The sequence below is a fragment of the Corylus avellana genome, chromosome 2 (genome assembly GCF_965113065.1).
Source record: "Corylus avellana chromosome 2, dhCorAvel1.hap1.2, whole genome shotgun sequence".
NCBI classification, from domain to species: domain Eukaryota; kingdom Viridiplantae; phylum Streptophyta; class Magnoliopsida; order Fagales; family Betulaceae; genus Corylus; species Corylus avellana.
Window position 1 is genome coordinate 39,733,762 of NC_142491.1, and position 14,205 is coordinate 39,747,966.

The window sequence follows — 14,205 nt, forward strand, 5'->3', positions numbered from 1 at the left end:
GATAAAGAAACTGAAACACTACAACTAGAATGGATGAAGACCTCAGATAGGCTTCTTCAACGGGGCCCATGGATGGAAAATAAACTTGTTAAGGCAGTTGTAGTTTTTCTTAAGGCGATATAATATAGAGTTTTCTTAACCTATTTCAAATTAGAAGCTATAAGGACGAAAAATAATCGCTATAATAGGATCGAAAACAATTTTTTTTAAGTCATAGCTTGTTAAGGCGAAAAATAAAAAACAATTATGAAGCTCAATCTTAAAATAGTACGAATTTATAATTGGTCATCTGTTTAAGGCATTTTTTTTTAAAAAAAAAAGTTTGCAAATTAGTATATGTTATAGCAGTTTTTCTTGCGCCGGAATAGCAATCGAAATTACCTACAAAAGAGGAGAAAAGTAGGCAATGAAGTTTGTCGGTGTGGGCCGACAGTGAATAACTATGATGCGTAAGTTAGTATATATCTGAGAAATTGGCTCAAAATAAAAATATGACTAGTTTTTGGTGTGGGCTGACAGTGAATAACTATGATGTTTAAGTTAGTATATATCTGATAAATTGGCTCAAAATAAAAATATGACTAGTTTTTGTGTGGAGATGAAAAAGTTCTCTCCACCTGATTTTGAGTTACCTTTTATAATGACTTGTACTCAACTGCTTACCGCTAGTTACTCCATTATGATGGTATTTGGAATGGCTTATTTCATGTTATTCTACTTCCCATCATGTCCTATGCTTGAGATTCGGGACTCATGAGGTGGTTATGAAAATTGCTCACGTAGCATGGAAGTGCTGTGGAAGAGAATCTTGTGCGCCCTGTCAGCCATAAGTTCAACAATTATCTCAAATGTAGATAATACTAATATGATTAAATATTTTTATTCCAGAAGTTGAACTCTTATCTTAATACACATCCAATCACTTCAATTTTTTTTTTCTTTAAGATCACTGAACCACCATTACTGGTAAGTGATCTTGCAAATAGGCTTTAGAGTTGAAGTTGTGAAGGCAACATAATTCGTCATAGTAAGTCTTAAAGCATTTTTAAAGTGCCATCTAGTCAATGGGATAAGAGGAAGCAAATGACCATTTGGCTCCGCCGTCGACAAAAAGCCTATATATGGCCCTCACCAAGGACCACGACAATAATCATAGAACCTCCGTGAATTTGCATTGAGAGATGTTAGAAAGACTTGAAACAGTATTCAATTAGTTATATTTAAAAGGTATTTTTGTCTTTTTTACTTTTTAATATGACATAAATATTCTTTTAATATAACTAATTAGACATTTTTTAGTTCAAATAAATTGAAAAAGATCCAAATTCCGCGACACGGTCTTGAATTTCACTGAGCCAAAAGAATAGAGTAAAAAACCGGTATTTTTCTTGGTAGTTTTGGACATTAAAGCTTACCGTGTCAAAAAGAAGCTGACAAGGCGATGTTCATTGAGAGTGTTCAAATCTGGTATGCCTGCCATGGGAGCAATAAAAATTGAGCTGAAATTGATGGGCCCATAGTTTTTTGGGCACTCATGAACCTGAATGTTTTGAGCTTTGGTAAGTCATTATGTTTTTTATTTTTTGAAAAAATTCGCTCATAACGTCTAATCTTTCATCACTTTTGCAATCATATCTTCATATTTTAAAAAGTATTAATTTATTGTATCCATCTTTCATTTTTTTTTTCCCCTATTTTACCAATCCATTAGGATTTTTTATTAAATCCTGTCAAAATTTTTAAAATACTTTTTTTTTTTTTTTTTAGAGAAACTTTAAAAAAAACCTCCTTAAACTTCCACGCATTTTTTACGAAACAAAAAAATAACCAAAACAGAAACATAAAGCAAAAAAAAAAAAATTATGGGGGCAAAAGTGAAAAAATGGGTGAAATTTGTGTTTGAATGGGGTAAAATATATTTTTTCCTTTAAATTTTTTATGTCAATTTTGATATGAAAAATTAAATAAAGTTCATATAACTTTTTATTGAGTGAAAAAAGCTATAAAAATATTCTTTGAGCCTTTTAGAAAATTTAACCATCAATACTATTTCAAGCTTAATTATGGTTTAAATTGGACAGAAATAAATTGAAAAAGAAAATAAAAAAATAAAAAGGGCAAAAGAGATGAGATGATGCTTATGGTGAAACTTGCTATTTTATAAACGTGATGGAATTAATGTAGAATTTATTCACCTCAATCTCAATGACTCAATCATAAAGTACCCTACTTGCACGATTGTAGGCTCTCCAACAATCCGTAGAAAAGCTCTTTTCTCTCTCCTAAGAGAAGAACCTTTCTTCTACAACCTTCCACCTCCTCGTGAGGCCTTTCACCGCCTCTGTGTGGCTCTTCTCAGGGGAGGAGGGAGAGACTTTGCTTTCTCCCTTCTTCCCTTTTCTCCTCGATCCGCTTAATGCGGTCATCTCCCTTCCCTCCTCCGTAACCGGTCCTCTTCTTTTTCTTTCTTTGTTACCTCTGAACAGTGACGCCATCGTTCATCCTCTCCTTGACCACCTTGCCCCGCCTGGTCGTGTCCCTTTGGCCGTGTTCCACCCCCTTCAAAGGCGTCGTTCACGGTTTTTTGGTGATTCTCAAATTCGGTTTTTTAAAATCCAGATTTGTTGCCCTCTGATCTTCCACAGCTCCGATGCGCCACACCAATGTCTTCATCGGCCTCCTAGCTTTCCACCGCTTCCGCCATCGTCTCATTCCAGCCACCACGCGCCGCTGCGTGGTCCTCACGCGCCTGCACGTGGATCTCACGCGCTTGCACGTGGATTTCACACGCTGGGCTAGTAAAAATTCTTTCATAAATCCACCTGAGATCTCAACCAAATCTGACGGGCTAATTGAACAAACATAGCAAAGTCGTCCTTCTCACATCTATTCATCATAATCTATGCAACTTGTCTAAAATCAACCTCGCTAGTAGTGACTTTTTGGAAAACTCGCTTTCCCCCCTCCCCAAACATTCATAGCTGCTGGACACCCCCATAAAACATGCAGTATAGTTTCATGTTCCGTCTCACAAATTGGGCAAAAAGGATCTTTCGCCACCTTCCTGCAGAGTAAATTATCTTTTGTAGATAGCAAATTATGGCATTCTCTCCCAAAAAAAAAAAAAAATTCGACATTTTGTATTGGCAACATCCAAAGCAGCTTCCAAAGGGGACTATCCTTCACCTTTTTTGAGCACTCCGAGGACTTCCTATCTTCCAACTCTTTTGCCAAATGATATGCGCGTTTAACCCAGAAAACACGTACCCGAACTAGTGCACCGCCAAATATGACAATCTAGTTGGTTTGTGTGACTAATCGGAATGGTATTGATCGCTGCTACCTCCTCCTTCGTAAATAAGTCAGTCAACTTATTTTGGTCCCACCACTTCGTTTCCCAATTAATTAACTGATGCACCCTGCTCTTCAGATCCAAAGTTTGTGGAGGAGATTGGATCATGTATGTCATTGGCAGTGGAATCCAATTCTCTCCCCATATTGTCACATGTTGACCATTCCCAATTCTTCAAAATAACCCAGCCTCGACCAGGTCTCTAGCTCCATAGATACTCCTCCATGCAAAAGATGGTTTAGAGCCCAATTTTGCCTCCATGATAGTTCCCCGTGGGTAGTACTTCGCCTTGATAATTCGCTCAGTCAAGCTGTCGGGAGATTGAAGAAGTTGCCAACATTGTTTTGCAAGAAGGGCCTTGTTGAAGCTCACCAAATCTCTGAATTACATTCCTCCCTGCTTTTTTGATATCCCCATCCGACTCTATTTCATTCAATGAATTCGCGATTCGTTTTCTTGATGTCCCCACCAGAACTTTTGCATCAGTGAGTTTATCTCAGAGCACAGTTCCTTGGGAAGAAGGAAAATACTCATGCTATACGTCGAGATGGCTTGGATCACTGCTTTCAACAAAATCTCATTCCCCGCTTGTGACAAGAATTTAATCTTCCAATCACCCAGCCTCCTCCACACCTTGTCCTTGATACTTTTGGAAGCTTGATTGCGAGACTTCCCCACTAACGCCGGCAAACCCAAGTATTTATCATATTGCTGCGTTGATGGTATTCCCGCCATCCGTAAAATTTCCTGCTGTGTCTCCAATGGGGTATTTTGGCTGAAAAATACAGACGTCTTTTCTTGATTAAGCCGTTGTCCCGATGCCAACTCATATTCATGTAAAATTTTTGTCATTTTACACCAGTGGAGAGGAGTAGCTTTAGTAAATAATAGGCTGCATCCGCAAAGAAAATATGATTAAGTCTGGGTCCCTTTTTGGAAGTGGGCACACCGACAAGGTCACAGTTGCTGTCTGCCTAAATCATGAGGGAGCTAAGAGCTTCTGCACAAATCAAAAATAAATAAGGTGATATGGGATCCCCTTATCGAACTCCCCTAGAAGGGGAAATTCGACCGGTTGGGGAACCATTTATAAGAACCTCATAATTTGCAGATTTAACACACATCATCACCAGGTGGGTCCAACGATTGTCGAACCCCATCCGATTCATCACAGCTGCCAAGAAATCTTACTCCACCCTATCATATGCTTTACTCATATCAAATTTAACAGCCATATAGCCCACCTTCCCCCACATATGCATGGTATGTGAGGTCTATAATGAAACTCTTATGTACAATAAAATCATTTCAATAAAAGCAAGATGCAGCTTATAACGCTTTAGTGTGTGGATGTAGGCATATCGCAGAACCAGCTTAATCTTGTGTCTCTTGTTTATTATTCCGCTTTATATTTTCGCATTCTAAATTCTGAGTGATATGACACAAATGATCTCCACGTGGCACGTACAACATAATTCTCATATATTGTTTTCAACTTTAGCAGCTCCTCTTTCCCAGTTCAAAAAGTTGATGCAAATTTAATTATTAGGCCAGATTCTATTCTATTTTATTGTAGCACTCCATACATTTGTTTCAGTTGGTTGCATGTACAGCATATACATGTCTAATATTGTTGGAATCAATTATACAAATGAAAATGACATTCAAACCCCCATAAAGATTTTTCACTAATGTCCAAAAAAAAAAAAAAACTATATAACTCTTTCCTAATTCTTTTATAATTTGTTAATATGTGCTAGTAGGGGCGGACACACATCTTGGGGTGGGGGGATGAATGTCCCCTTAAAATTTTCAAAATTTGCCCCTCTAAAATGATACTTTTGTTCCCCCAAAATAATATTTGTATCTCCCTTTAATTTTTTTTTTTTTTTAGCTTTGCCCCCTCTTCCAACATAAAAATCCTAACATACCCCCAATTTATTTAGTTTCCTTCCATATTTTAGTTCGCTTCTAACCAGAAACTCAATTTAGTTTGAGACTCTGAGTGATTATTCTACAATAATTGGGGTCACAATATTTGTTTTGCATCACATGCTAAATATATGGTTTAATTATTTATGATTGCAACTTTGTTTGGCACGACTCTTAGCAGTTAGCATTGTTGTTGTTTGGGACCTTTAGGGGATTGTTAGGAGAAAGAGTCCACGCTCAAAGGTACCATTTTTCTTAAACCCTATAGATCATGTTTAGTTTATTTTGCTAGTTGTTTATACTATTTATGTGTTTGTGATGTTATGAGATTAAATTTAAAACTTAGGAAAAATTACAGTTTAACCCCCCAAAGTTGACAGCGTTTTTCAATTCGAACATCAAAGTTTCAATTTTTGCAATCCACCCCCACAAAGTTCCAATTTTTTTTAATTCGACCAATATCATCCCAAAATTCCCATATTGCCCCTGATTTTATTTTTTATTTTTTATTTTTTATTTTTTATTTTTTATGAAAACAAAAACAAATTTGGGGGTGCAAAAATGACCAGATGACCAAAGGGGTGGCTATGGCCCCCCTGAATTTTTTTTAAATTTTTTTTATAAAAAATAAAAAAATAAAAATTAGGGGCAATATGTGAAGTTTTGGATAAAATTGGTCAAATTGCAAAAATTTGAAACTTTGGGAGGGTGGATTGCAAAAATTGAAACTTTGGTATTCAAATTGAAAAATGCTGTCAACTTTAAGGGGGTAAACTGTAATTTTCCCTAAAACTTATATACTTTTATTTCATATATATAAACACGCACAAATAGACATATAAAAAGATTATATGTATCTATACACTTTTGTATTTGTATAAGTCCGCCTCTCAAGCTTATATCAACCCACAACAAAAATCTTGATTCCACGTATTAGATTTCTTTTAATATTTCAAATTAGATATTAATTTAAAAAAATGGTAAAAGAGTTGTAGCTAGGTTACTCATGCCACGACGCAGGAAGAATCTAATTAATATTATTGCAAGTGCACAGCTCTACGAGACACGGCAACAGTGGTGGTCATCATCATCATACCAACCGTAGAAATTTGTCTTATAAATTACATATAGATCCCTCCAAAATTTTATCTTAATATTATTAAACAAAATTATCTTTGTTGATAATATTAATTACTTGATCTCTGCTCATGATGGCACCCTTACTACTTTTACTCTTAGCCTATGTTTGTTTTTTGTACATTATCTTCCGGCCTACGTTGCCGTTTGTTTACGGTCGACCATATATACGAAAGTCATGTTGTTGATGTAATAGTGTTCAAAGTAACAACCTCCACTTCTTCAAAAAAACAAAACAAAACCACAAAAAGAAAAACATGCATCCGGTCACAAGCAATAGTATCATGAGCTGTAGTAAACGACATTGCAGGTCTTCTTCATCTTTTTCTGCAAATAATTAATACATATACAATGCCGAAAGCCCAAATAATTATTTTCATTTGAGCATGATCATGATCGCTACGATTTTTGGACGGTGCATAACATTTATTTTCTTCGATCTCCAATATTCGCACAAAGCTATTTCTCTCATGAATTTGCTTGTGATTCGTCAAAGTACCATGCCTTTCTTTACAGCTCACGTTGGCTTTATACCCTAGAGTACTTTCACGTGGCAAGGTATGGATTAATATACATGGACCGCATTTTATTTATTTTTGGTGCATGCTTATTTATTAATATAACTATAGTAATTAGCCTGTGGTATTGAAGGCATTTTATTATGTATTATTTTTTGTTTGTTTGTTTGTTTTGGCTAAGGAGCTTGCACGTGTTACTGCATGCATGTGTACTGTGCAAAAGATGGAATTATGCAAACTTTTTTTTTTTTTTTTTTTTTTTTTCTGGGCAAATGCAAACTTTTAGTTGCTATACCACACGTGTACACAAGAGAATTAAAGATATAGAATACAAAGAGGATAGTATTTAATTCCTCAAATTAAGGTAGCTAGAAAAGGAAACCGTTAAAAACCTAAAGAAAATTAATATAATAAGCAATTAACATTAATGTTACACTGTTTTTAATTGTAATTAAGTACCTTTTTATAGATTAAGAGGTCATTTCCTTCACTTTAATTTAAAGGATTGAAATTGATTCCCCAGTCATAAAGGATTGATCAATTTAATTAATAACATTTTGAATTTACCAAATTAATCTGAAGATTGGGCTATATATATTTTACCACTCACTAGCCAATAGATTCCGGATTCAAAGATATGAGATAGGGAAATTGTTATTATTGATATAAAAAAAAAAAAGAAAAAAAAAGAAGAAGAAGAAATGAGACATCTCTTTCCATTTTTAAATCATTTATTCTAAAGAGGGGAAGAAAAGGAAGCTCAAGAGAATAAAAGGGAGTAATTATAGAGATATTGACATATCTTTGATCAGCTCAGACAAAAAAAGAAAAAGAAAAAGAAAAAGTAAAGACACAATTTTGATCAACTGAAAACCACTCAGTGGAACCAACTGATCATCGAATCACAAGAAGGCCGCCTACATGCCGTTTCGTGCACGTAGCAGTATATACTTCCAAAAATTCACTTCCTTTTTTTTTTTTTTCTTTCTTTTCCTTTTTAATATTCTTCTTTGCCTTTTATACTTATTTAGGAGTAATAAGGCTTGGATTAAATCAGAGCCATTTATCACTTCAAAAGATTAGGCCACTTTAATTCCGTGGCCCAATCAGAGCATGCCGCGTGCACTAGCGTACGAAATCAGAATCATAATCTTTAGCAAAAGATATTACAACATCATCACGATAATATCCATTAATAGGTGCATATAAATATATATGTAGAGCCCAAACATCCTTCAGAAACCATCTTCTTCTTCAATCGATCAAGATGGCACCTGAAGCAATATCTGAGCCTACGAATGCGCACAGGAGGGCATATGTGACATTCTTGGCTGGCAATGGTGACTACGTGAAAGGGGTCGTTGGTTTGGCTAAGGGTCTGAGGAAGGCCAAGTCAGCCTACCCTCTAGTGGTGGCCATTCTGCCGGACGTGCCGGAGGATCACCGTCAAATTCTTGTGTCTCAGGGATGTATTGTCCGTGAGATTGAGCCGCTGAAGCCTCCGGAGAACCAGACTCAATATGCCATGGCATACTTTGTCATCAACTACTCTAAACTTCGTATTTGGGAGGTATATATATCTTTTCCCTTTATCTTATATATGCATGCTGCATGCATTCATGCCACACATGTTTTAATAAACCACTTTTTTATTACGTATCGTGTTAGAATGTTAATTAAATTATTGGTTAGAATGTTAATTAAATTATTGGTTTTGTAGTTTGTGGAGTATGACAAGATGATTTACTTGGACGGTGATATACAAGTGTTTGAGAATATCGATCACCTCTTCGACTCGCCGGATGGCTACTTTTATGCTGTGATGGACTGCTTTTGTGAGAATTCGTGGTTGAATTCTCCTCAGCATAATATTGGGTACTGCCAGCAGTGCCCTGAAAAGGTGCAGTGGCCGGCTGAGCTGGGCTCGCCTCCTCCACTCTACTTCAATGCGGGAATGTTCGTCTACGAGCCTAACCTTTTGACTTACCATGATCTCTTGGAGACTGTCAAAGTCACCCCCCCCACTTTATTTGCTGAGCAGGTAATATTAACAGTTGGCTATGTTTTGGATATTTTCTTATTCTATTAATCTGGTTTCCATTTTCATTGGATTGCTTTTTTTGTTTTTTTCTTGGTAAAAGATAATATTTCTGAACTTTTTTGGTTAATTATTTTATGCAGGACTTCCTTAACATGTACTTCAGGGATATATATAGGCCTATTCCTCCCATATACAACCTTGTTTTAGCCATGCTCTGGCGTCACCCTGACAATGTGGACGTTGAGAAAGTAAAGGTTGTCCACTACTGTGCTGCGGTATGTTAATATATATAGATTAAACTTTGGTTAATTTGGATTATTTTAATTAGTATCTTTTAGGTTATAGTATGATTATAATTAATTAATAGATATTTTCATTGTTTATGAAACAGGGGTCAAAGCCTTGGAGGTACACAGGGGAAGAAGAAAACATGGAGAGGGAAGACATAAAGATGCTGGTGAAGAAATGGTGGGATATTTATGAGGATGAGTCTTTGGATTACAAGAATACCATGTCTAACTTCAAAGCTGACCCTGATCTCATCAAGGCTCTGTCGGAGGCTGCTGCTGTTGACCACATGGCTGCTCCACCCGCTGCTTAATTATGTCGTTATATGAACTTCCACTACTGTCTTTAATTAGAGTATTGACAAGTAGGAGTTGAAATTTATAGGCCAAATTATGATTTAGTATTCCCAACCCTGGCATATATATGCAGCTACAAATCGCTAAATAAATAAAGTGTGAACTTTGATATTAACCTTCGTTCTCGATCTTAGTATTAATTATTATGTATTCTATATTTCTATATGAAAAATGCTACTTATCATTCTCAAGTGTGTATTTTTTAGCATTCTTTGTCACATGTCACGTCGTTGGCATGACATGTTTTAAGTGACTTATTACAATGTCAATCACTTAAAAAAAAAAAAAAACAAAAACAAAAACAAAAGTTTAAGCCGGCCCCACTTAAAACATGAAATGATAATGTGACATGAATGTGATAAATGAGTGTGAAGTGTAACTTTACTTTGTATGTTTACACTTTACACCATGCATCCAATTATCTCTTGGCACATCAAAGCATATCCAGTTATCTCTTGCCACATCAAATTTCTAAAAATTAAAAACTATAGATAGTTCCACATTAAGTGCAATCCTAATCTAACCCTAGTTATTAGTCATGGTAAAACAAGCTTAACAAATCTAAAGAAAAACCTCAAAGAGACAAGAATGAACATAGTGCATGTTAACCTCTCTAGTTAATAGTGACAACAACGACTAGGACAAATTCAATCAGAAAGTACTTTACATAACAAGTCTTATCCTAAAAGTTTAAGCTAGCAATAAAAAATAATGAATTTAATCATTTAGTTAATATTCTAACATTTTTCCTAACATGTGAGATGAAATTCAAGGTTTAGCCACTCAACATATATATATATATATATATATATATATATATATATATATATATATAGCTTACCCCCTCAAACTACCATTTAATTTGCAATGTCTCATAAACTTTAATAACTTTTTAAAGTTTGGGAAAAATATTGCAAATTAGGTAAGTTTTCCCGACAAGGTTTTAACTCATGACTTATGTTATAATACTATATTAAATTGTCAATTATTTTAAAAACTTAGACTAAAAAGAAATTATAAATTTGATAATTTAATTAATATTCTAATATATATTAATTAGTTGAATGGTTGTGGCATATTGTATATTTATAGGCATCATGGACGGCATTATATTTTTGGGTGCATGGTGATTATTATTTGTGTACTTAATATAATTATAAGATATGTTAAAGCCAAACTATTTTTTTTTTTTAATAATAATAATAAAAATAATAATAATGGTAAAGAAATCCAACATCGTGGCATATTGAAAGTCTTATGAAACAAACAATATTACTTATTTGATTGGGTTCTATAAATTCAATGGCATACTTAAAAAAAAATATGGATAAAATTAGACAAGAGATAGATAGAAGAAGAAAAAATTACAATTTCTCTTGTTAATTATTAATTTGTTTGTTCATCTAGCTGTTTCTTTTTGTTGGGCAAGAAGCTTGCAATATTACTTAATTAATATTCCATACAAGCGTGCATGTACAACGTGCCACCCAAGAAAAAGGATTTACCAGTAACTGTATATAAAAGAGAACATTACTCCTCAAGTTAAGGTAATTAACTAGCTAGGAAAGGAAACCCGTTAAAAACCTAAATGGAATATTTAATCTGCGACAATGCTACGCTGATTTTCTTACTTTTAAGTACCCTTTTGTAGATAAATTAACTAGGTAAATTTTCCTCACTTTCAAAGGATTACAGTTGATTATAGATTGAGAATGTACGTAGCATATATATCTCCGAAGATTAGGCAGGCTAAATGTTATTGGAAAATGCTTGGGATATGATATCATACGATACGAGGGAAATCCTTATTATTGGTCCAAATTAAAGGAATTGAAATGAGAAATCCTAAAGAAGGGCAATAAAAGGAAATTATAAAAGGAATTAATCGCTCCAGAAAATCACTCACCTTCCATGATCCAACCGGAGCATGCCACGTGCAGCGTGGGAAAATCAGAATCATATAAAATCTTTGTCAAATAATCCGGACATTGCCATTTCGAGCACCATCGAAACGCATATATATATAGAGCCATTTCCCCCCCATCCTTCAAAACACATCGTCTCTTCGATCACATATATCTATATATTTGGTTTCCTAGCCTTCTCCATTTCACTTGACCCAACAATTAAAGATGGCCCCAGAAGCAGCAACCGCGACAAAGAATGTTGTCCCAAAGAGGGCATACGTGACGTTCTTGGCCGGAAATGGTGACTACATTAAAGGAGTGGTTGGTTTGGCCAAGGGTCTGAGAAAGGCCAAGTCAGCCTACCCTCTGGTGGTGGCCATTTTGCCTGACGTGCCTCAGGAGCACCGTCGGATCCTTGAATCTCAGGGATGTATTGTCCGTGAGATCGTGCCGTTGAGCCCTCCGGAGAGCCAGACCAATTTTGCTATGGCCTACTACGTCATCAACTACTCCAAACTTCGCATTTGGGAGGTAATTAACTAAATCTCTTTGCTAGCTCTTGTCAGTTGTCGTGTCACACATGCATGCAGCACAAAATATACGTAATTATATAAATATGTAATTAATCTGATTAATTACTGTTTTGTAGTTTGTGGAGTATGACAAGATGATCTACTTGGACGGTGATATACAAGTTTTTGATAATATCGATCACCTCTTCGACTTATCGAACGGCTACTTTTATGCTGTGATGGACTGCTTTTGTGAGAATACGTGGCTGAATTCTCCTCAGCATAATATTGGGTACTGCCAACAGTGCCCTGAAAGGGTGCAGTGGCCGGCAGAGATGGGTTCTCCTCCCCCACTCTACTTCAATGCTGGCATGTTCGTCTATGAGCCTAATATTTCCACTTACCATGATCTCTTGGAGGCCGTCCAATCCACCCCTCCCACTTTTTTTGCTGAGCAGGTACGTAACCTTAATGATTAAGTTTTTGATTTTGTTTTGTAACTGGCTGATTTTTATTACTGTAATGTTTGTTTCTTTTTTTATGTAATTGTAAATTTTTCTTCAATGATTAACCGTGTTTCCATTTTTAGTCCCAAAAGGAAAAGAAAAAACTGCAAAGTAATGCTAATATTTGATATACTTTTCTATTTCACTTTTTATAAAATTTAAAAAATAATAATAATCAGATTCCTTTTCCATATATAATATTGAGGAAAAATGATTTTATTTATATGGATATATGTTGTACGTGCAGGACTTCCTTAACATGTATTTCAAGGATATATTTAAGCCCATCCCTCCCATCTACAACCTTGTCTTAGCCATGCTGTGGCGTCACCCCGAAAAGTTTGACTTTGAGAAAATAAAGGTTGCCCACTATTGTGCTGCGGTATGTGAATCCTAATTCCAGATTATCTCTTGCTAATTAATTAATTAGGCTGTGAGGTTATTAGAACACCAATATGTTTTTTTTTTTTCATTGTCTATGGTATAGGGTTCAAAGCCTTGGAGGTACACAGGCGAAGAACAAAACATGCAGAGGGAAGACATCAAGATGCTGGTGAAGAAATGGTGGGATATTTATGAAGACGAGTCTTTGGATTACAAGAATTTCTCGTCCAAAGTTATTGCTCAGCCTCTATTCGAGGCGCTGTCGGAGGCTGCTGTGGTTGAAGAAAAGAATGCTCCATCGGCTGCTTAATTAATGGAGCAATTATAGACTAATTAGTAGTAAATGTTTTATCACTTTTGCTACCACTGTCTATGTTTTTATTTCGACAAGTAGTATTTAATTAGAAAGCTACTTTATATGTCATAGGTTGTTGGGTTTTTATTTAGCAGCCTTGGCAGCTACATGTAGCCAATTAAATAAATGCAATATATAGGAACAATGCTTTTTTTTATTAGCGTTGTTCCCTTTGTCTTTATATATTGTTGATTTTCTAGTTTATGAAGTTACCGTAACATGTTTTGCAACCATTCCATGCATATATAGCTCTCCCATGCATGTTATCATAGTATGGATAGTTGAAAATATTTGTTTTTCATCTTTTATTCATCTTCATGTAAGAGATGAATAAATTGGATAAATTCTCTGAATATGTGTTCTTACGTGTAAATTTACAAAAAAATATTGCCTTTTCATGAAAAGGCACTCATGTGCCAGTACATCTTCACAAATAGATGTGTAATACTTTTCGAAATGGTCACCATAGCTGCTTAAAAATACATTAATTCTTCTATAAGATTGCACTTAAACTATGTGCATGAGATACTAAATTACTGATTAATTAGAATCGTTACACCCCACATGCATGTTGAGGATTTCTAACGTGCGTCGTTCATCGCACTACAGAAAGGAGAGGAATGTGGAAGAAAATTTACTGACTTCGTGGGTGACTAAAATTGAGAGGTAATTAGAGCCGTAAAGAAGAGTAAGATGATAGGGGGTATGCTGAGAATGAAGGGAGGAAGAAGAAGAAGACCATGAATTGAGTGGGTGAACATGAATCAAAGAAAACAAGAGAAGATAAAGAGAGTAGCAAGAGTTTTTTACAGTAGAAAGGGAGTGTTTACTTGATGTAGATTCGAGCCAAAAAAAAAAATAGAAGGAGAGTAGCGTGAGCTGGATTCACATAAGCGGTATCCACATAAGCGGTATCC

The 14,205-nt window shown here is 35.3% G+C and overlaps 2 protein-coding genes across 2 annotated transcripts; both read left to right on the forward strand.

Moving 5' to 3' along the window:
- Positions 1 to 8,201: 8,201 nt before the first annotated feature.
- On the forward strand, positions 8,202 to 9,671 carry LOC132162743 (galactinol synthase 2-like). Its single transcript, XM_059572974.2, has 4 exons — positions 8,202 to 8,509; positions 8,660 to 8,980; positions 9,121 to 9,255; positions 9,372 to 9,671. The coding sequence occupies exons 1-4, from the start codon at positions 8,207 to 8,209 to the stop codon at positions 9,579 to 9,581; spliced, it is 969 nt and encodes a 322-aa protein (XP_059428957.2). The 5' UTR covers positions 8,202 to 8,206; the 3' UTR covers positions 9,582 to 9,671.
- A 2,085-nt stretch (positions 9,672 to 11,756) lies between these two features.
- Positions 11,757 to 13,243, forward strand: LOC132176589 (galactinol synthase 2-like). The gene is made up of 4 exons (XM_059588875.1): positions 11,757 to 12,062; positions 12,181 to 12,501; positions 12,797 to 12,931; positions 13,037 to 13,243. The coding sequence occupies exons 1-4, from the start codon at positions 11,757 to 11,759 to the stop codon at positions 13,241 to 13,243; spliced, it is 969 nt and encodes a 322-aa protein (XP_059444858.1).
- The last annotated feature ends 962 nt before the right edge of the window (positions 13,244 to 14,205 follow it).